Source organism: Vanacampus margaritifer, chromosome 11, assembly GCF_051991255.1.
Source record: "Vanacampus margaritifer isolate UIUO_Vmar chromosome 11, RoL_Vmar_1.0, whole genome shotgun sequence".
Taxonomy (NCBI): domain Eukaryota; kingdom Metazoa; phylum Chordata; class Actinopteri; order Syngnathiformes; family Syngnathidae; genus Vanacampus; species Vanacampus margaritifer.
The window spans coordinates 7,314,515-7,337,611 of NC_135442.1; the positions used below are offsets into that span (position 1 = coordinate 7,314,515).

Sequence of the window (23,097 nt, forward strand, 5' to 3'; positions counted from 1 at the left end):
AACATAACAGGTGGTGGTCATCTTTAAAAATTGCAACTTTTGTGACATTTAAAAAAAAAGCCCCACATACCAGTAAACTGCGTGTAACTATAAATCACACTTGCTTTGGTGTACATTTGATAATGACGTTATCAGAATAATCATTTAGTAGAGACAAACCAGCAGGCGCAATGACATTGAGAAGATGATAGACCGCCGATAAATGGCTGGGGTCCAATCAAAGGTGAAAACAAATACAGGCTACATTTTTAAATCATATTATTTCCCCCCATTTTAATTATTATATTTTTCTACATACTGTAACATTTACACCATATGTATATGTGTTAAATGAATTTTCATTAGTGAGCCTAGTGAATTACTGCATAAACTCATTTAAGTAATACATGTTGAAAGTGTCTTTGTGTGATGCTGTGTTGCAATGGATGGAGCAGGAGTTTGTGTTTTGGTACCTGACACGTGGTCCATCATCAGTGAACAGCGGGTGAGAGTGTGGCAGTGCAGCAGGGCACATTACAGACACTCACACCGAGATGATATAGCCGCGTCTACGTGGATTTGTCATTCAAAACAGCCCCGCTCGGACCTCTCGCCACATATGTGCACTAAATGCAGAACATGGCAACGACACTGTCACACTTTTTGTTGCACTTCGACACTGTGGGCGCTCTTAACAAAGTTGAATTTCCAATATGGTTGGAGAGGTTGTTGTTGTCGAGCGGGTTGTTGTCATGTCCCCGCAGTGCCTGTAGTGGTGCTGTGAGGGAGTCTGCTGTGGATCTGACAAAATCCTTAGCAGCCTACCTACTGCTTAAAATTTGGATCGAGCGTTTATTTTACATGCATCCGAAAGTCAAGTCGCGCCGAGCTCGATGAAGATCACTATTGTTAATCTATCTCGGGACAACGATGCACGAATAGCCTAGCGGATCGTATTAGACATTTCGGCCGTCTATCTGGAGCGAATACCGTACAACGGCCCGTACCAATTCAAGGTAAGCGAGACCTCGACCTCGATTTACGGCTACACCGCTTGGCGCAGCCATGAGCTGGGGAGGCGACTACCACTCGACGCCGGCGCCTGTCCAGGCTAACAGGCCACTTTTTCTTGTGTATTGCTCCCTATATTTGAGCATCAATTTATTCAGTTCAAACGCTGAGCAGTATTCATATATTATTTTTTTCTTAAAGTTGCTTTGCATCTAATTACGTAACGCTATCAACCACTTTATTTATTTTTTTTTTTTACCGGAGGCCCCCCGATGACAGGCCTTAGCTTCGCGTGAAGCCCTTTTGTTTGAACGTGTCGGTGGGTAATGTGTTTAAATATTAGGACATAAAATGTTATAATTTAAATGTTTATTGTGTGTATATTAATCCCTGTTTAGTTTCCAAATAATAAATAGAGACCCGTCGCGTTTCGCCATTTGAGAGGTTTCCGTTTCCTGGTTAGCTACCGCCTACTTGTTCGTGTTTTTAGCTTCCTTAGCTAACAAGCTAACGAATATTTTTGAATTTTCGTAGAAGCCAAGAGGTAAAAAGCAACAACAATAATAATAATCAGGGACCAAAATGGGTAATATGTTTGTGAATAAAGACATAGGTAGTATTCACGTGTAGTTTCGTACACTATTGATTCAATGCAAGTTTTGAAACTGCTCATCGGACTACATGCTAACATGGTCAAGCTAGCTCCGTCCGACCGACCGTTTCGGTTAGTTATCGTTTGGAACCAACCAACACGCCCTTATTAGTTTTCGTCAGAGCTGTTTGGTATTCGTTTAACGATATCCTGATTTGCATTACCGTTATTTAAAACTCTCACTCAAAGTGTGTGCTATGTGCACGCTTCGGGTGTCGGAGGCACACTGACGCCCGTAATACCAGCTACAACCCCTTAAAGTCAATGATAGGTGCTTGTAAGGTAGTTGGTTTGCGCTTATGTTAAGTTACCTGTACCTTAGTGTTTAAACTAACCGTCGAATAACATCTCTTTAACTGTTTGTATGCGGTGTGTTTGCGTGGGTCCATTCACGCGAATGTTGACGGACTTAGTTCATGTGACTCTTGTTTTTTTTTTAAACAATAACTCAAGTGTCATGTGCACGCGGAGGCAGGGAAGCTTATAAATTGATTAGGCTTTGTAGGATTGTTTCTTAAAAGTATTTCTCCAGTTATATTCTTATACAAGCATGTGCAAACTAAATAATAACGTTTGAGCATTTATTTGATATCTTTGATCCAGCTCAATGTCCATGTAGTGGTTCACGCTCAGGCTGTAAAACCTCTTTACAGTTGACTGAAAGAACAAGCAATTGTCTTAGATTTGAACATATGCAAATGGTTACATGCACATTTCAAAGTGTTAATGATGTCATTCTTGCTTTTCTGTCCCGACTTGATCCTATCAGCTGATGTTGTCAAGGACAAGAGTCACGTGATGTATGAAGGCAAACACATACATTTCTCAGAGGTGGACAATAAGCCGTTGTGCTCGTACAGCCCGAAGCTCTGCAAGCAACGCAGACTCAATGGCTACGCTTTCTGCATACGGCACGTTCTGGAAGACAAGACCGCCCCCTTCAAGCAGTGCGAATATGTGGCCAAGTATAACAGCCAGCGGTGTACCAACCCCATCCCGAAGTCAGAAGATCGCAGGTGTGTAAACTGCAGTGTTCTAAACTTACACTGTAGATCATGTGTGTACTTAAAGGAATCGTAACTGCTGTTCCAGGTATTGCAACAGCCACCTGCAGGTCCTTGGCTTCATCCCGAAGAAGGAACGCAAGAAGAAACACGATGCTCTGGAGGAAATGCGTTCGCGGGCTCACCTGGAGTCCGTGGCCCTCAACATAACGGTGCCGCCTTTACCTTTAGCTTCCAACGGTCTAAACGAACTTCTGCCATCGCCGCCGTGTACGCGCCTGCTAGCCCTTCCCGACGGGGAACTCGTGGATCCGTTTACCTTCTACGAGGACGATACGGACGGGGAGGAGATGGGCCCTCCTCGGAAAAGCAACGCCATCAAGAAGAAATTGCAGAGTCGGCTGGTGCTGAATCAGAAAATCTGCCAGGACGCGGACCGTTTCCAGACATCTTCTGAGCACTTTAACCCCTCGCCCGTTCCCCGCGTCCACCCCTCGTCGCCGCTCGCCACGCAATCCCCGCGGCAGCAGTCAGGTCTTCTCCAGACGCCCTCTCAGCAGGGTCTATTATGCAATCCAGCACCGCCTCAGACGGTCAACTTCTTGCCTTCTGGGATGCCCGTTAATGCATCAGCCAATCCCGCGCAGCCGCCAGGCCCGTCGCTCGGCAGGAAAGCGCCTTTGGCTTCCAATCACGTGGTGGTCATGCGACCCGCGTCCTACTCGCCGTCGGCCCGCTGCCTGTCCAGGTTGCAGCATCTGGTGCAGCTGTGTACCAAGAGACACAGAGAATACGGAGAACTCTTTCCTCATTTAGGTGCTTCACTTTGATTTCTTTAGCAGCATATTTCAAGATTTCGGTGAGGTGAAGACGGGCTTTTTCTTGCAGGACTGGACTGGTCGGAGGACAGCGCTGATAATGACGACGATGATGAAGAAGTCGAGGCAGAGAGATTCGTACCTGGCTTGGGCACTTGGAGGCCACAGAACGGGTTTGTTACCAAACATCAACACTCAGCACACAAATCCAACAAACTCCTCCTTTCACCGATCGTCTGGTTTTGAAACAGGTTGGAGGACGACACGGGCTCCTCGCGGAGGACGCGACTGCTCAGGCTTTGCTCGTACCTGCAGCAGAAGTACAAGCACATGTGCAGGCAGGAGAGGGCCAGCATCCGCCAGAAGAGGTACCGCTACGCCTTCCGGAAAGCTTTGGTGCACGCCGCCAGCAAGAACCCAGACTGCGCCGGGCAGCTCATCCGGGAGCTGCGCGGTTCCTCTCAAAGCCCCTCAAGGTAATCTTAAAAAATATATATATACTTTTAAAGCATTCTTTTTCAACCAATTAAAGCGATTTCTGCGTGCTTAGCGCTGGATCAGAACATCACCACGGCGGGGCACCCGTCAGACCGCAGAACACAGACGCGGGGACGTGTACAGTCCACACGAAAGGCCAGGCCTGCAACAACAGAGCGCTGCCCTTCACCAAACACTGTTTTCAGCGTATCCTTTGAACAACTGGTAACGGGTGTCAAAAGAGGTAGAGACCGTCAATCATGTTTAAGGATTTTGCCGTTTTAAGTCGTGTTGATGGGCTGAACGATTTTGAAAACTAATCACTTTTTTGCAATTTTCCCCCCCTCAATATTGCGGTTATGATTTAATATGAGATTATTTTAATATTATTAGTAATGAGACCGATATGTTTTTTTCAAGGCAGATATCGATTATTAGTAGTTAAGCAGTACTGATAAAAGATATTTCAAGCCGATATTCATTTGCAGTAAAAGAGAAAATATTAACGTAATTTTTTTAATTATTTTTTTAAACAAAGCTATCAATTCTTTACAACAAAAATTGCAGGGAGCTTCCAGAGTCATCAGCATGTGTCTTTAAGCTAAATTAAAAACTAAGCAAGTAAAAGTTTTCTACTGTAAATTTAAGTTTTCCAAAATTTCAACACCATTTCCTAATTTATTTTTTTATTTTTAGAAATAAATAAATAAAAAGTGTAATGAGTTCCCAGTCTCAGCATATTTTTTTTTTTGCTATAAAGTGGAAATTTAAATAAATCCATAAATTAAAGTTCACTATAACTCACTGAGCGACAAATGCATGCCAATGGAGTTCATTTGGGCTTTTCGTCAGGGTTCGTAAAAGGTTTCAAAAGATCTTCGCAGACAGTGAAAAATTGTCTGAGCATGTTCGAAGAGCATGTTCGAAATGTCTTTGCGACAAGTAAGAACTGTCTGTGAATATCTTACAGATCCTGACAAAAACCCAAAATTCGCTACGTTCGCAAGCATTCACCGCTCGGTGAGCTTTATTGGCCTTCGGATTCGTAAAAAGGCCGATGCCAATATTTTTCAAAATGTTAAATATCACTATTTTATCCCTATTTATTAATATGAAATTATTTTTGTCATTATTTTTCTTTGTTTTTACTCTTCCCAGATTTGTATATTATTTTTAACAAACACAAACAATACATTTATATATATATATATATATATATATATATATATATATATATATATATATATATATATATATATATATACACACACATTTGATACACATCTGGATACATGGGGTGAGATAAAATTCAAGGACGAAGTAGAATGATTCAATTACATGCACTTACATCATCTTAATCAAAACCCAATTTCCGACTCCAATTGGTTTTCATTTCACTTCTATTTGCTTCCACATCTGTTTGTTTGTACCCACTTTTTCGAACCTTTAGTAAATCAAGCCCAGATTTAGTTTTACCCTCAGGTCAAGAATGCAGTTTTCATCCACTTCAGCTGCACTTCGCATGCTGAGATATTCTCACCGCAAGCTCTCCATCCGGGCCTTCTTTTTCGTCCTTAATTGTTCTGTGCAGACATTCTGTTGAATCGCTCCCAGCAGCTGTTTGCAAGCTGCACAGCCAAGTTTGCAGATGGTCAGCAGTGCTCCATCCCCGTGTTCGATATCACGCATCAGACGCCACTCTGTGAAGAGCATGCCAAAAAGATGGTGCGTTCCACGTTGAACTGCGTGTGGTTAAGAATCGTAATCACCGTTCCCTGCCCCGTTCTACACAGGATAACTTCCTACGCGGGGACTGCAATCGGCGAGTGCAACACCATCACCACCACCACCAGCAGCACCAGCACCAGCGTAAGCCGCGCAAAAAGACCAAACCACCGGCACTCACCAAAAAACACAAGAAGAAGAGGCGAGTGCCGCGGCGGCCTCAGAAACCCATTCCTCCCGCGTTGCCTCAGGGGTACCTGGGAATGCCGGCCATGAGTCTCGCTCTGTCCTCCCAGGCCAGCATCAGGTCTGCGTGAACCCACAACACTACACTATGCGTTCGCGCAGGTTTGTAACATTGTCCTCCTTTTTGGCAGGAGCCCCTCAACTCCAGAACTGAGTACGGACGAACTTCCTGATGACATCACCAATGAAATGGAAGACATTCCCAACGACCTCGAGCTGAACCAGGAGGATTTTTCGGATGTTTTGCCGAGACTACCTGACGATCTTCAGGACTTCGACTTGTTTGAAGGTGCACATTTAGACATGATATTTGAAACCATTTTCAAGCGTGAGAGTGATTAGAAGGTGATTACTGCTTTCAAATTGACCAAACGAAAACTCATTCCTAACTTGTTGTAGTACCAAGACTGGCCTGTGAGAGGCAGCATGTTGCCAGAGGGCATCCAAACCACAAAATGGAGAGAAGAAAAATGTGTAGTGCTGTACAGTACATAGATATAAACACTAGATGACTCGCCCGCGCTGTGAGCCAATGGGAAGAAGCGTAACCACAGGGCGGCCATCTTGGGACAGAGCTACTCGATCATTCATACCCTTAGAGTCAATGGAGAATGGACTTTAATATAAGTAGATTGCTCAAAAACTCCCACTTGGCTTATGTTGTGACGTTTACATTGCTGAAGCCGCCGCCAATCCAGATTTCACAGTTCTAAATGGGAGGCAACTATGTCGGAATGCTGACGTTTGCTTTTGCGCGCAGGCAAGAACGGGGAGTTGTTGCCCACCACGGAAGAGGCCGAGGAGTTGGTGCGCGCCCTGCAGCAGGCCATGGGGTCCTACCCGGACTCCCTGGTGTGCCTGACCTCCATAGGAGACCTCGCCCCGTCAGAAGGAGTGGACCACCGAGCCATGACCGTCTTTCCCGGCGCGGTCCAGCCGGGGGGGGGCATGGCGGACATCCTCCACAGCCGCCTCCCGACGGACAACTTTCCTAGCCTGGAGCTGGAGGACAACATACTGCAGTCCACCGCCGGCCACTTCGCCCCCTCGCCGCCATCTCAGCCCACCGACCTACCCCAAACGTCGGGCGCCGCCGCCTCGGTAGCCCCCGCAAGCGGCTCGCTGCTCACTCAGGCCCCCGATCGGACGTTCGCCCGCACGCGCCCCCCTCAAATCCTGGCCAAGTCGGACGTGCCGGCGACGTCGTCTCCCCAAGGCGGCCGCTACGGCAGCGAGCACGTGGCGTCCCCGTACAGCGACCAAATCCCCTCGCCCCACGCCAGCCCCTTCCAAACAGACGCCCCCCTCCTGCTGGAACCCCCGCGCTCCTCGTGGAACAATCTCCCCCTCCCCCTGGCCGACCCGGTGCAGTTCGGCAATCTCATGGCGTCGGAAAGTCATCTCATATCCACGTCGCTGTCCACCCCGCCGGCCGGCAGCCACTCTGTCAACTCGGTGACGCTGCAGCCTCTGGCCGCGCTCTCGGCCCTGCCTCCCAGCGGCCTGACGGGCTTGACCGCGCCCCCGGCGCCGCCCTCCTCGTCCCCGCACGACCCCCTGATCTCCCTGCAGCCCAAGCAGCAGCTCCCGCAGTTCAGCGCGGCCTTCGGCCACCAGTTGGCCTCGCACAGCGGCATCCCCAACGACCTGCAGCCCAGCCACAGCTCCACGGCGCCACCTGCAGGCTTCTCCATCGTTAGTGCCACCACTGCAAGTGCCAACAGCGCCTCCACCCCTTTCACGCAGAGTAACTGAGCGCAGGCGGCGATGGAGAGCCATCTGAGCGTTTCTATGTTATCGTTCATATCTAGCTTGAGGTCCATGTTGGATATCGAAATCACTTTGAAAGTCTAGTAGTGCTTCACTAGTAGTGCACGGATGTCGACTAGTGCACATTTTTGCCTGTAGTTGTCCTACTAGTGAAGCCAAAGAGGATACTTGTACACGGACCTTAAGCTGGATTTCCAGGATATGGAACAAATATTTATTTTTTTGCAACGCCAATGAGTCTCATCAAAGACAGTAGTACCTTGACTTGCGGGCAAGTGCCATGTCAACTAGTGCACAGTTTTGCCTCACTAGTGACATGTCGTCCAACTAGCGAGAACAAAGATCTTACTGGTTAGTGGTCCTTAAAATGGAAAAAATATCTATTAAATGCTCAAATGGCTTTAAGGCTAGCCCTTGAGGTCATTATACTAGTACGCCCTTTGTCGAATAAGATTCGATGCACTAGTTGAACAACTCTGTCTTGCTAGTAACGTGGAAAACGGATTTAACATAATAAAAGGATAAATGCTCCAATGGTTTTTCCTTGAAGCCGTTTGAGCATTTATTACTTGACGTCCATCTTGGCTCAGTCTAGTTGGGCAAAACTGGCACTAGTAGTGGTAACACAGTTCTAGTTAGTGCACTAGTTGCTTCATTTGTGCGCTGATAATGGAATTCAATATCAAGTCAATTGAGTTACAAACTCGTAAGTCAAGGCAGCATCGTATGTAGGATTCGGTCAGCTTGTTTGATGCCTTGAGATTTTGTCAGATGGCGTTTAGTCGCAGATGGTGACTAGTAGACAGACGACACGATATTCTGTCACGGCGCGCACAATTGATTACGGAATCCCCAAAGTTTTCCCCTTTTCATTCCTGAACAACTCTCCCGCCTTTCGCTCAGATGGCTTTCGCATCCGTTTCATTTCCCACCTGTTTCATACACTGCTCGTTTAAAAAAAAAAGAAAAAAAGAAGAAAAAAAAGCGCTCCTGACTTATATAGACAACGGTCACCCCAAATACTTTTAAAGCTGTTTTTATATCGTGTGTATGCTGTACATGTGCTCATTTACGCCGATTTTTCTCGTCTCAATCTCTGACCTCACTGTTGGTTGTGCGACCCGCTTCACAAAAGGTTACTAAAGCAATAAACACATTGACGTCAACGTTGCATCGCACTGCAGGATGATAGTCGAGTGGTTCCATGTAGCGTCGCCTGGTGAGTCCAGCGTGATGATGATGATGATGATGATGATGATGATGGCGGTTATTTTCCAGGGACTCCATTGTCCACTTCACAAGGTGCTCCTGTTGCGGACTTTTTGGTCTCATTCGACTTTCAGGGGTGTCCAGACTACAGCCCGAGGGCCATTTCTGGCCAGACCTATTTTTTATAGCAGTTCATGACGTACACTAAAAATAACATTTGTTATTATTAATACTGTATTAGGTGTGAATGTGAGCGAGATTGGCACATTTCTCTTCAGAACTTCAGTGGAATAAAGATTTTTTTTTTTTGTTTGGGCACCCCTGCGCTACACGTATATTTTGTTAAAACTTCTCATTTGTCTTCTTTGTCACCAGGTAGGTGTAGCACGAGGCTATCGCTTGTTCTACATTTAAATCATTCACTGCCATTGACGGCGATAGACGTCAAAAATTCATTTGAACTATTTCTGTTAGTTTAACCTTTTTTCCCACTTTTGTTAAGAGTATGAAAACCTAGAATTTTTTTATTGTACATTTAGAACAGATATCGAATTTATGATTAATGGTGAGTTAACTAGTGAAGTAATGCGATCAATTATGATTAAAAAATGTAATTGCCTGACACCCCAATTTTTTTTTTATTACTTTTAAAAAGAAAGAAGAAAAGATTATTAAGAATTAGGAGCATCAGGTGATTACATTTTTTCATAATCAATCGCATGACTTCATTAGTAAACTCACAAATAATCACAAATTTTATATCTGTTCTAAATGTACAATAATTTTTTTCTAAGTTTTCATACTCTTGTCAACAAAAGTGGAAACAATTTTTAAACTAACGGAAATAGACGTCTATGGCCGTCAATGGCAGGGAATGAGTTAAGATTGCTCTGTCTGGTTTTTTTTTAGCTTTTAGATGAATAATCTGGATTTTAAATGAAAGAGAACGACAGCAGGGCAACTTCTGGCCTTGGATGCACATATGAGGCATTGTGTATAGCGTAACGGGCTCTATCCTGGGGTTTGTCGGTGAATTATTGAGTAGCAAACAGGCAGAAATAATCATTTGCGATGTGTAGAGTAGAACAAGTTCTCAAGTGTTTCAAATGGTAATCAAACGGGTTGTAAAGCTCTCTGGGCCGTTGGATGGATCGGTGTCTGTTTGCTGTGTATGTTGTCATGTTAAGTCGTCGGAAGAATATTTTTATTTTAAATAGCTATCAGAACCCTGGGAGAGATTGCTTATGTTAAGTGCGTATGAAAAGGTATCAAAACAGGAATATATTCATCTACCGTTAATTTAGTAGACGGACGTTGTAGTTCAAGATGGATTTGCACAGAAGTGAAAGGATTTAAGCCTGCCGTGTTTGTCACTGCATGTCTGTTCTGACGTGTTATTTTATGTTACTCCCGCGTTTTTGCTTGCTACTCTTAACCCCCAACCCCCCCACCGCCAGTTTCCAGCTGTGAGAAGGCCCAGTTCCCCCTCCTTAATTTCCAAAGAGAACACACATCGTTGTAGCCACACCACAGACGCCTGCAGTGTTATTACATATAAGTGGAAAAAAAAATATCTTATCTCTAGCTACGGTCCCCTCCAAAAGTATAAGAACAGCAAGGCTATTTCTTTTTGTTTTTATTGTGAAGAACCAAATGTCTTCAGTATGCAATAAAAAACAAAGGCATTGACCTCGCCCTTCCAATACTTTTGGAGGGGGCTGCATATATTATATTTGGATTGTTTCTTTGCCAGCAAAACAAGGAAATACTGCTCCACATTTAGCATGAGTAGTCGCTGCGTCCTAACCTCCCCCCCCCCCCCCACCACCACCACCTTTCCTGACTTGATGTAGAACAAATTGAACAGGGCTCGTAGGCACATGTAACTGCTTGTATTGAGAGATGGCTGACAAATTCCATATTCATTGAATGTACTGTTTTATGGTTTTGAAAGCTTAGGACGAGCTCAAATCTAGTCACCTTTTGTTATCGGTCCTTGTTTAATTGTCTAAGGTATTTTTTGTATACAAAAAGGTTTACATTTTTATGTCTATTTTTCTTGTGTACAAGTTATGTAATATGTGTACAAACACTGTATGTAATATCTGTATATAGTGTGACAAATTTGATCTTTTGTTTTTGGATGTATAAATAAATCTTGCTGTGAGGTATTTGCTGACACAAAGAAGTGTGGAATTTTTTGAATTATTTATTTTTTGGACTATTTAATTTACAGCATTTTAGGTGGTTCGCTAACACAAATTATGAGTCTACTTGAATTGCAAAATGAGATATTGTAATTTTTTTTTTTACAAAAATTGCACAATTTAGACTAATCTTTTATTGTGTGTCTAAAGTAAACCGGTGCAATTATCATGTCTAAACGGCCTCTTTATGGCTATACTGCGTCTGTGAGGTGGATGAATGATCTCGGCAAAGGAGAAGTGCTCACTGACGCCGACGTAGGCAAATTTGTGAACAATATTGGTGACAAATGAGCCATAAAAAATATATATATATATAAGTAAAACATTTGAGGTAAACCTGTGAGCCTAAACTATGCTTTGCATTTATAGTTTTGGTCCGTTCCCTTGACTTGTGATTTCAAAACTCAACCATTGATTTGTACTGTATGTGTATTATGAGGCGATTATACATTTCTATATGGTTTTAGTCAATGGCCCTCTGAGGGAAACCAAACCATAAATACAAGATGGCCTAAGACAACAACAAAAAATGCGCTGGTTGATTTAACCTGCTGATATTCTTTCAAAATAAAACGATTTCCCGTATTTTTTATTTTATACATTGCAAGTATAATTTTATAATGATCCAAACACCCTTCGCAAAATATATAAAGTATATATATATATATTTTTTTAATTGCTGATTTTTTTGTCTCTATAATGTAAAGTTGAATACTAAAGAACAAAGTAATGTAAAACAAAACCATTGAACAGTGATGAAAGCAAAATCCCAACCCGAAATCACGTTAAATGTCATTTTCAATGAATGACAAAAAATGCTCAAGATGTGTGCTAGATTTTCTTTTATTTCTGTCATAATCATTTGACAACGTCCAATAAACCCAACAGCACTGTCTCGAATGAACAAACATGTCTATTGGCGTCGTCACATATAATGTACATTTTGCTTTCCAGTGTTTACCGATTCTTTAGGACACGTCACCAGACTTCTCTAGCGCTATTAAATAATACTGCTCCTCTGGGTTATAAAAATAGTTTGAAAGAATAATATACTGTAGTTGTGCTAAGACATTAATAATCCTGGCCGTCACACCGTGCTTTATTGCCATAACACACGAAATGGGAAGCGAAATGACAAGAACGGGCGTGTAAGCGCGACAGAACATTTGTAGCCTCGTTAAGTACCACATTTTAGCAACCAAATAAAAATCAGACAAAGTGCAACACGAAGAAAAAAAATACACATGAAAATGAGCCTATTTTTGAGCAAAAGGTGCAAATTATAATTGAATTTGTTGAAATGAGTTCTCACATGGCACATTCCACTGTGGAGCAGGAACAGAAACGTGAATGGTGGCGTGTTTGGACCACTGCACACACCAGCCGGTCAACTTTAAATATTTGATTTTAAGGACTTACTTGTTCATTAATACTGCGACAAAAATAATAATAATCCTATTTTAGACAGAGCATCCAGCAAAGCATCATCAACGGGGATTTCCATTTGTGCATTTGAACGTTTTTCTTTTTCCAAACCTTCCCCTCGCGTCAGGACGATTCAAGTCAAGCCAGCAATCAACACCGACGGCCGTCGCGCTTGTCGTGTGCTAAAACGAACACGTGAAGCGGGTCGACCGTCGGGCGTCATACTGCTGCACTGTCACACGTACTCAAACCACCGCGAGCTTGTGACTCGCTAACCCACGAGGGTCCAAACTTCGGAAACAAAAACTCATAACACGGTAAAACCATTCAAGCAATGATAAACTATTTTTTGCCACGTCACCGTTTTCTGTGACATTCTAAATCATATTAAATATTCAAATGAGTTAATGTGCGTGTAGGTAATGAATTAAATCGCAAAATTCACCTGTTTGAGTCATCTCGGGGTGCGGCCATTTTGTCGCTTGCTTCCGATTGCAGTTGACATCGCAGGTGCTCAAGATGCAATTAACCACCAATCACAGCTCAGCTCCAGAAAATAGGCGAGCTGTGATTGGTCGTTACTCGAGCCCTGAGTAACTGACAGCAAGATGGATAGATAACAAATAAACAAACAAAAACAAAAAGATGGATATTTAACTCATATTCCACAAACGCAAGATTAGTCTGAGGACCATTTTTATATTAGTGGGGCTGCATAGACATGTTATTTTAAGGAAAATGTTTGGGTTGACCTTACCAGGTTATTAATATTCAGTGCCAGTCATGTTCAGACTCATTTTCTACACCTAATACTTGAATTTTAATAATTTGTTTTAATGCAAAAATAATTACCTGGGACTGAATAACTGGACTCTCAAAACATATCTGGCACTGAATGAGTTAATAGTTGGACGATGGGTTGCAATTTGCCCCTGGGTGGTTGTTGTTTTTTTTGGACCCCCGTAGTGCTAACTTCTCATTTACTGTACATGTGACGTCATCTCAAGTCACTGCAAACCCTCATATGTTTTCCACTATCCCACATACACTGCACATCTGCTACTTCCTGTGTGTTTTGCACCGATAGCAAAAAATGTGAAAAGGCATTTCTTTAAACTACGCGCGTGCAATCAGAGGACGACGGTGTGATGATTCACAATGTCAAATAATCCGAGTCAAAAAGGCAGGAAAACAACTTGAAGAGATGGAGTGTATAAAAGAATGCTAACGGACGCTTCCTATATGGAATCCAGACGTTTCCAAACACAATCCTCCTGTTCAAGTCAGCCCATCATGCACAGGCATTCCAAATCCAAGTGCACATTTTTCATCCAGTCTAAGGCATCTTTTTCAGCTCAGCACCAAGATGACTAATTTGGTTACGCCCATTAACTTGCCTTCCTCAAATAAAAGGTGCATCTCAATAGATTTGAATATGGTAGGAACATTGAAGTCACTGAAATGAAATGCACCTGAATTATCACAAAGTGTACATGAACTAATGAGCAAAACACACAGGACAGCACAGTACACCAAAACCCCAAAAGCCCTTCAGCAAAAAAAAATAAAAAATTACAGCATTTTAACATCCTGACCCGCGCAACATTTTTGGAAAGTCAGCTGAGTAGGAATGATCCAGAAAGGATTTCTCGTCTAACCTGGTGTGAAATGATCGACGCTGAATGATCAGAAGGCAATCTCACGTACGGCCCTTCTACTCTCAAAATATTTACCTCACAAGCAATATTATCTACAGTCTGCATTTTGGCCATTTGTACAACCACCTTATTATTATTATTATTATTATTATTTTGTTCTCGTATCTGTAGAAATGTGCTTATTTACAAGTTTGTACAACCATCCTGTAGAGCTCATTTGACCTCCCAGAGGACCTTAAAAGCAGGATACCTGAGTTTTCAAAAGAACGCTTCACACACACGCACGCACACACATACACACACACACGCACGCACGCACGCACACACACACACACACACACACACACACACACACACACACACACACACACACCTCCAGAAGTGAGAGCTCAAGAGAGGCGGATGGCTTAAGTCCATTCTGCCGTGACGGGGCCCTCTAGTGGTGTGCGTGTGTTACTGGGAGGCTTAATGAGTGATGGGGAGCAAATCCTACGCAGACTCGCAGCGTCCACAACAAAAGGTGCTCAATTGTGATTTTTCTCAGTGAGTGGCAGCCGTTGGAGGCACCGAAAACCTGACGTGGAGGACAAAACAGAAGACATTTAGCGACGTGTTTTCGCGGTGGATCTGGTAGCACCTTGCATGGTTTGTGAATGCGAGCCTTTTTTTTTTATCTTTTCTTTTTTTTTTTTTTTGCGCTTTGAGCAGCATGCGAGTCGGTTACCTCTGAAGTCTCTGCAGTAGTTCGGCCACCAGCGAGTCACACACGCCCGGGTGCATGTCTTCGGCCACTAAAATGGCCTCCTGCAGCGCCTCGGCAGCCTCCGGCTTGCCGTTGCTGGTCTCCCCTTTGGCTTTCAACTGCAGTCACGGCAGCGTATTAGTTCAGCGCGTTGCTGTATCGCAAATGGATCAGTTGAGATTTGTTGTTAATTACCTCAGAAAACAACGGAGAGAAGATGGATGATAAGCTCTGTGACAAAGGCCTCTTTGGACTTTCCGGCTCCTGTAAAGTCTAAACATTTTTCCTATCGTTAGAAATTAGGGATAGGCCGATTAGCAGCATTTTGACGAATATCGGCCATTTTAAAGAAGCATACAACCGATAATAGATTAATTTTAAAAAGTGTTCGGGGAAAAAACAAGCTTCAGGTAACTCATTGTTTACATTTTCAGAGATGCTGCTGACCCTTCGGTTTTTGTTTGAAATTAAAACTAAGATAAGTACAACTGTAATACTTTAAAAAAATAATTTTAGAAAACAATAGGGAGCTATTTACTTAAGTTTTTATTTAACTTTTGAAGATATGCCACTGCTCCTGGGAGATCACTGAACTTTTTAGATTTCTAAAAGTTGCTCAATAAACATATGCTTAAAAATTCAAGAGCTGGAGTTTGTATTTTTTCAAATTTTGATGCCAATATTTTTCCCTTTTAGTGAAAATGAATATCGGTCGGTTATAGGCGTCCTTGACTACTACTACAGTAATTTCTGGACTATAAGCCGCTACTTTTTTCACTTGCATTCGACCTTGCGGCTGATACAAAGGTGCGGCTTATCCATCAGATCACAATGGGCCGCATTATAAAGATAGCGCAAGAGCGTCAGGCAAAGCAAAACAAACCAAGTGAATGAGAGCGAGACAATTTGCTCTCTTATTGTGGATAAGAAAGTAGCGGGAACCCGGTGCGGTAACATTAAAACACCTGCGGCTTAAAGTCGGGTGCGGCTTATATGTGTAACAAACTGGTGTATTCCCCAAATTTAGCTAGTGCGGCTTATAGTCAGGTGCACCTTTTAGTCCAGAAATTACTGTAATCAGTATTGGCATCGGCCTTAAAAAAAAAAAAACATCAGTCTATCTCTATTAGAAATTTCATGTGAAGTTGGAGACGTCCCATTAAATTTTACTTGAAACTTTCTCAAAATCCTCCCCCCTTTTGCAACTCTTTCTCTTACCGGTTTAATCTCCAACTCGGCAGGCGGCACGGCCCCGTTCTGCACCTTCTTCAGGTCCTTCTCCCTGATGGTGTTGAAGATCCAGTCGTCATTGGCGGCGGCGTCTCCTCCGGACGCTTGTCCTTGCGTCTCCCTGCAACGACATGGCCGGTCCATCAGTTTGGCCCTGGAACCTCGTTTGACGACGACGCCGGTGCACAACGTACTCGTCGGACTCCTCGGAGCTGGACTCGTCTCGCGACTGTTCTGATTTCCATCTCTTGTACCTGTCGATCAACTCTGTCAGATAGGACGTCTTTTTGGCGTGCCGTACGATCAGTTTGTGCTTCAGCAGCTCTTTGGCGGTCGGCCTCTAGGAAAATGTTCAACGCAGGCAAACGGAATATTACGAGACTCAAATGTGCTGGCGGACAGGAACAGGAACGCCTGTCAACTTACAAAGCTCGGCTCTTTATTCAAACAGGCTTCCACAAATTCCTTAAGTGGTTTACTGTAGTTTCCTTCCAGCGTGGGCGGATTGTTCTTTGGGATGAGGAACAAGACCTTCATGGGATGGAGCTCCGAGTGGGGCGGCTCTCCTTTAGCCAGCTCGATTGCCGTTATTCCCAGCGACCAGATGTCTGCCTGCACAGCGACAATAAGGAAAACCAGGCGCGTTAAAAGGATGAGGTATTGACAGGAAACGAGATTGGCTGAAACCGTACGGGTTTATTTGAGGACGCCGTGTGACGCACTGTCTGAGATGACAAAAGGACGTTGACTCAGACGGCATTCCAAAAATAGGACCAAGTAATTATTCAATTTTTGCTTCTATTTAAATCACGACCACAATTTTTTTGTTGCGGTTTTCATTCATGCTAACGGGCTACATACGGTTTCTTTCAAGATGACAAAAATCAATTCAATCAGCCACCACATTTGTGTGGAGGACTAAAAGTGACAAAATGAAATGAATAAATGTCCCGGTAAATAATTAATCATCCATCCATCCACTTTCTGGACTGCTTCCCCTCAATTATCATTAATTAATAATACGGCGGATCAAACACTTGCAGTGCATTTATAATGGTGGTCAATTATACTCGGATTTCCACTACTCGTGGACCACACTGTCCAGCGGCACCTTGACTTGTGAGTTCAATTTGTTCCGTGACCAAGGTCATACCTCAACTCAATATTACTCATTGAAACCCATTTCAGCGCCACACAAATAATTATCACTTTTATTTTTGTTTTTAAATTCATACAGAAAAATTGCACTAAGTGTCGGGCGGGACAAGACAGCCATATTGTTGTGCCTTTGAGGGGCGTGGCTTGAGAGTCTTCATGTAAACGTCAGGCCATAGTCCAACTACTTGTGAATTATTAGTTGTATGTGTGTAACGAATGTTAGTCAAAACTTCACTCCCGGGAATCCTCAAAAGATTATTTGAATGATATGTTTTTTTAAAATAACAAAAATAAAATATAAAAATACATTATCCAAATCCCTGAAAACTCCAAATGTAATTTTCTTTATTCCTCCGCCCATTGGTCACTATCGCATTGTTTTTGATGGAAAGCAAGCAGACGTAACAACTCTGACCTTTGAATCGTATGCCGCCTGTTTTATGACTTCAGGCGCCATCCAGAAAGGCGTCCCAACAAACGTGTTCCGTTTTATCTGCGTGTCCGTCAGTTGGCCCGCCACGCCAAAGTCCGCCAGCTTGACGTCACCTTGTTCCGACAGCAGCACATTGGCAGCTGAAAATGTCAGATAATGAGATGATACTTCCTTTGGTACAAAAACTGCAATTATTATACTTTATTCAAGGAAAATCAGTCTTTTCACTAATGATGCTCAACGTTTAACTCAGAGTTAGCCCAGGCACATTTTAGCATTAGCATCGGTGCTAATGTGCGTGTCGAGAGTTATGTGCATGTTTATCACGCGATGTGATATTATAACACTCCCTTCTGTTAATGTTTGGCACATTCTCGTTGACCTTTTGACCATGTCTGAGTTTTAACAAAAGCATGTTGACTGCTGTCCCATTTGTATCCCACAACACACGAAGTAAGTGTTTCTCTCTCTCACCTTTGATATCTCTGTGAATTTTCTTTTCAGAGTGCAGATACTCGAGCCCCTTTAGGATTTCTCTCAAAATGGTGGCAATCTGCGTCTCATCGAGGGGGCCCGGTTCCAACTGCAAAACGCATCCGTCATTCGTTTGTGAGACTCAGCCTCTATTGACATTCACATTTGAAAAACAAAAAAGGAGCTGAAATGATGGATTCTGTCACCTTACCGAATCAAGGGCAGACCCTCCGCCAAGATATTCCATAATAATCCATAATTTTGTTCCCTGAAAAATAAAGAAGCATGCTCAGTGTTGGCAAAAGGAACACTGTGGGGGTGGGGGAATCAACTATGTTCATTTCGAACAGGGTCAGCATGACATGACTCCCCATCTTTGCTGCCCGCAAAAAAAGTTTTCTTTTTTTTTTTTTTGCATACAAGTAACATTCATTGTTTCTCTAAACCGCTTATCCTGAGGAAATTTACAGACACATATTTTAAGATTCCACCAATAGGAGTTACGCAATCATCATCATCTTTTATGAGGGGTGTGTATAAAGGTTTAAGGGCAGTGTATGTGTTGTTTCGTTTTCATTACTGGCCATGCACAATAACCCCCGCCCCGAGGAAGAGCAGGGCAAAGGCTCTACAATGACACAGCAGAACTTATCTTAAATTATCAACTGGCAGCACATAGAGTACGTCATTTATAGAGGACAACTTGACTTCTAACAAATTCGGATCTTGTATTCTGACAGAGGATTTTTACATTCAATAGCTGTAAGTGCACTATGACACCAATCAATCAACCAACATCAGACAAGACAAACCCCTCCTTTTCTCCTGAAGATCTCTCCAGCTACAATATTTTCCGACACTAGCCTAGCGCATCCCTAAACACAACAAAAACATCCCTACTTACGCTGCACACTCCAAAAAAGCCAAAAATCTGCCCTTCAGCCAGAGGAATAATTGACTTAATGGACTGGCATTACTCTCCGTGCTCCCCTTAAGTATCACACGAAATGCTATTAGAGGCACTGTAAGCATAATCGCACAATGTGAGAATGTAGCATAACAAGAACAAATATTTACTACTCACAACTGACCCTTTGTAGTCGGCGCAACTATGAGAGGTGACCAAAATACCAAAGATTTTTCTCTCCTTGGATTGCAATGTAATGCTAACCTCTACATTTGCACAAATAATAATAATAAAAGTTTTCAATTTGATTTGACAACCTCGTTCTTTTTTACCTACGGACGTACGCATACCCCGAGCGCTTGAATTACTGACGGACGTGCCCGCTAAACCACATCGACCGCAATATTTATGAGACGTTACGAGGGGCACGGCGTGCTCCAGGTTCGATACAGGATGTTCCCCGCTTGAGCTCACCTTGAGATAGGATCCAAAGTACTTGGTGATAAAAGGACTGTCGCACTGGCTGAGAACGGTGATTTCCTGCTGGATGTCCTCGATCTCGTCCTCCGCTTCTTCCAGGTCGATTATTTTAATGGCCACCACCTTCTGAGTGCGATTGTCGATGCCTTTGAACACCTCGCCGAAGGAGCCTTTGCCGATCTTCTCCTGCTTGGTGAAAAGCTCCTCTGGGTCGGCTTTGAGGTTCTGAGGGACGGGGGAACGGCACGTGTGAGAACGTGACATCATATTCAAACGATTGCGTGAAAAACTATTCCTTCACCTCAGCATATTATAGACCGATGATTAAGCTTCCGTGGTAGCTTAATGCATTTCAAAATTGGTGTAACACAAACATAATTTGGACAGTCAGTGTATGGGAACTATTGACCCAACTAAATGGCTTATTTCCCCGTAGAGCGGCAGAGTGGGATTAGTGGTCCTGAAGTGCGACGCTCCCATTTCCTTTCATATGGTACTCAACAAACACTGGTGTTGAACATGTCCAATGCTCAACCTAGCAGGTAACCCAGCCCTGACGGTAATGCGCTAGCGCACAAAAGCTAATTCCTCATGGGCGTCCATCCCGAGAGGACAGTTTCCTGGAAAAGCGCTAATGCATGCTAGGGAACGCCGTGCATCTGAGTTGTAGCTCTCGTAAAAAGTGCAATTAGGGTTGGGGTGGAGGCTACTTAATTTGATAGCAATGGGACTTTACAACAAAGAGATTGGTCGGCGCGGGATAATGCGCCGCAGCAAGAACACAAGCAAAAACTATCCAAACATTTTGGTGCGCTCGGTCATCCAGGTGAAAACAATGTTGAGCTCGCCCTCCGCTAAAAACAACAAGTGCGCTGTGAGAGCCGACTGCGCGCGATGGGAATGTACTCACCATAGTCGCCGTCAGCACGTTTACGGCCACTGGCTAAAGCTTTGTTCGATGTTCTCCCGCGTGCACCGCAAACACACCACGCTGTGTCATCCAAAGGCCACACCCTCACCACTAACTGCCAGCAGTTCCCCACATTATGATCCCACTTTAACAGGACCTGTGGCTGCGGGTCGCATTTCCCAAAACTCCTCGTGAGATCTTTCCGTTCCATTTCTACCACCTCTTTTACATGTTTGTGTGTATGGTTGCATCGTGTACCGGCACTTAAAAAAAAAAGAAAAAAAGTATTGGGATGCTTTACCAGCAAAAACAAAGTGCCTATGAAAGACTCACACTTAGACTCAGAATATTTTTTTTACTTTAGCTAGCTAACTTTTAGCAGCTGCGAGGATCACTATTTTTATTTTTGTTAAACAGCATAACGGCTGCCAATTTTTCATTTTATTTTTAACAATCAAGAATATAAATTTGTCTTTTTTTATTAGGGGTCAACTACGATGTCCATAAATTTGAGGAAAGTGGATAGATACACTTTTTTTAAATTAAGAATGATGAAAACCATATTACATGGAGACAAGCCACTTTGCACTTAAAATGTTGTCTGGCAAAATCAGAGTTAACAGATTTGGTTCCACCTGTAGATTGATTCTCAGAATATTCAGATGATGGCAGTCGTCAAAGGTGGAATCAAGCCAAGTGGACTCATTTGTTGAATTTCCTTTTTCTTCTTATTTTCTGAAATGCAGTAATTATTTTTGCCTCTCTTTCTAGCGTGAAAGGCTATTTTACCGTGATTACAGTAGGATGACCGTGAATAGGATATTTTTAGCGCGATGTGTAAACTGTCGTGTAACAGTTCAACTGGCTTCCAGATTAAGGGGCTCCTATTCCAGATATGGCAGTTAGGGCAATTTCAGTCCCAGTAACTTTCTATAAACACATGAAACAAAAATGGCTCGTTTACAACTCTTGATTGGCTGCAAGAAATTGTTAACATAAAATCTACGAAGAGGTATTTGAACCCGCCACCTAGCAACTTCGAGGCGAGCGCTCTACCCACTACGCATTACAAGGCAAGTGGGGAATATGTACATTATAGTTCTCGCACGATTCACGGCAAAATAACGCTAGGTGGCGAGTTGCCCGTCACGGCAAAATAACCAACGCGTTTGTTGAATTTGTTTCGTTTTTTCTTGTTTTCAGAAACTGCTCAAATATGACTTGATAACTACTGTTTATAGAGTATTGCTATTAGACATAGCAGTTCTGATGAAATGACATGACATCTTTGGGTTCCGTTAGTTTTAAGCCTTAAGAAAAAACTTGGTGTGTACAGCTGTAAGATAAAATCTGCATATAGTTGCAGGTTAGTAGTGACACTTGAGAGGAAACGCACAAGAAGTGTAAATTCACTAAAATAATGTTTTAGGGTTCGGTGTCTGGAGTTTACCTGAATCCCCGGAAGCCCACTTTGTATCGGGGAGTGAGCCATGGCGTCAGGTCAGCTAAGTAGACGGCTTTCCCACCTCGGCTTACACCTTTCCTCTTCGGCGATGAGGTCGCTTTATCGACCCCTGTTTCAGGCGACGCGGTCCGCAGTGCAGTGAGGGCGAGGCCGGTCACGGTGTCGGAAGTAAAAGTTGTTTGGTTTACAAGCTAGAGCTTGACTTGTGTCGCCTTGTACTTCGAACCGTGTCCCCCTTGCCTTCCGCAGTTAGCTAACGCTCGCGACGCTAAGCTACTTCAACTGCTAGTTGGCAAACAGTTCCACTTTGCTTTATATTCGCTCTTAGAAGTCCTGCGCGAGCTGTCGAAATATGTGCGAAATCATCCCGTTGTCAAAGCAGTGTTCCGACCCCAAAAATATTCCCAAATTTTCCCCAAACATGCACTGTTATGTAGTTGTATCGTTTTGTTGCTCTCAACACTTTTCTAGCTCACACGGCGCCATCTTTGTTAATATTTTTCATTTTGTGGGCACAGCCAATCGGAGCGAAGAACAGTGCGGTGTGCTTATGACGTCATCACTAGAGCAGGAGCGTCACAGAAGAACACAGAATCGTGAAAAAAGTTCATTTTAGTGGCATTTTTGGACAACCTTGTTTTGAGAATTTAGCATTGGTAGTGTATGTGCGGTCTTTGGCTTTACTAGGAATAACAATTCAGCGCACTAATAGAACAACCGTCTTCCGTGCAGTGGTCGGAAGTAACGAATAAATAAAACATTAAAACAAAATACCTCGTTACAGTAGAATTTTCAGGTGTCTGTGGTTTACCTGAGGTATTTTCCCCCCTGAAATTTTTACTTTTACTACCTACATTTTAAAACACTTAGATTTAGTGTCACAATTCTATGGAAGCCCAATTCCACCAGTAAAAAATAAATATATATTTTTTAAATTGCCAAACGATAAAGGACTTGCTACGCATACAGCAACAGTCCACAATTTGAATCAAGTTATAGCTAACTGAACATTAAGTGTTGTATGCTGTTTACGGGCCTAAACACTAACAGAAGCAATGTCCGTTATTTACACCTGAAATTGTGGAACCTCCAAACAACAAATGTAAAGTGAATTAAT

General features: G+C 43.2%; 2 protein-coding genes across 2 annotated transcripts; one reads left to right on the forward strand and one right to left on the reverse strand.

The window, feature by feature from the left end:
• Positions 1-662: 662 nt before the first annotated feature.
• ino80da (INO80 complex subunit Da) lies at positions 663-11,062 on the forward strand. Its single transcript, XM_077580999.1, has 10 exons — positions 663-995; positions 2,412-2,658; positions 2,735-3,462; positions 3,535-3,637; positions 3,716-3,940; positions 4,015-4,148; positions 5,533-5,666; positions 5,735-5,973; positions 6,044-6,201; positions 6,673-11,062. The coding sequence occupies exons 2-10, from the start codon at positions 2,441-2,443 to the stop codon at positions 7,665-7,667; spliced, it is 2,934 nt and encodes a 977-aa protein (XP_077437125.1). The 5' UTR covers positions 663-995; positions 2,412-2,440; the 3' UTR covers positions 7,668-11,062.
• Positions 11,063-11,923: 861 nt separating this feature from the next.
• On the reverse strand, positions 11,924-22,463 carry stk24a (serine/threonine kinase 24a (STE20 homolog, yeast)). The gene is made up of 11 exons (XM_077580351.1): positions 21,966-22,463; positions 19,600-19,830; positions 18,430-18,486; positions 18,219-18,327; positions 17,727-17,884; positions 16,580-16,765; positions 16,348-16,493; positions 16,142-16,274; positions 15,119-15,196; positions 14,906-15,042; positions 11,924-14,755 (listed from the first exon to the last, which is right to left on the reverse strand). Exons 1-11 carry the CDS (start codon positions 22,005-22,007, stop codon positions 14,722-14,724), a joined length of 1,311 nt encoding a protein of 436 aa, XP_077436477.1. The 5' UTR covers positions 22,008-22,463; the 3' UTR covers positions 11,924-14,721.
• Positions 22,464-23,097: the final 634 nt, after the last annotated feature.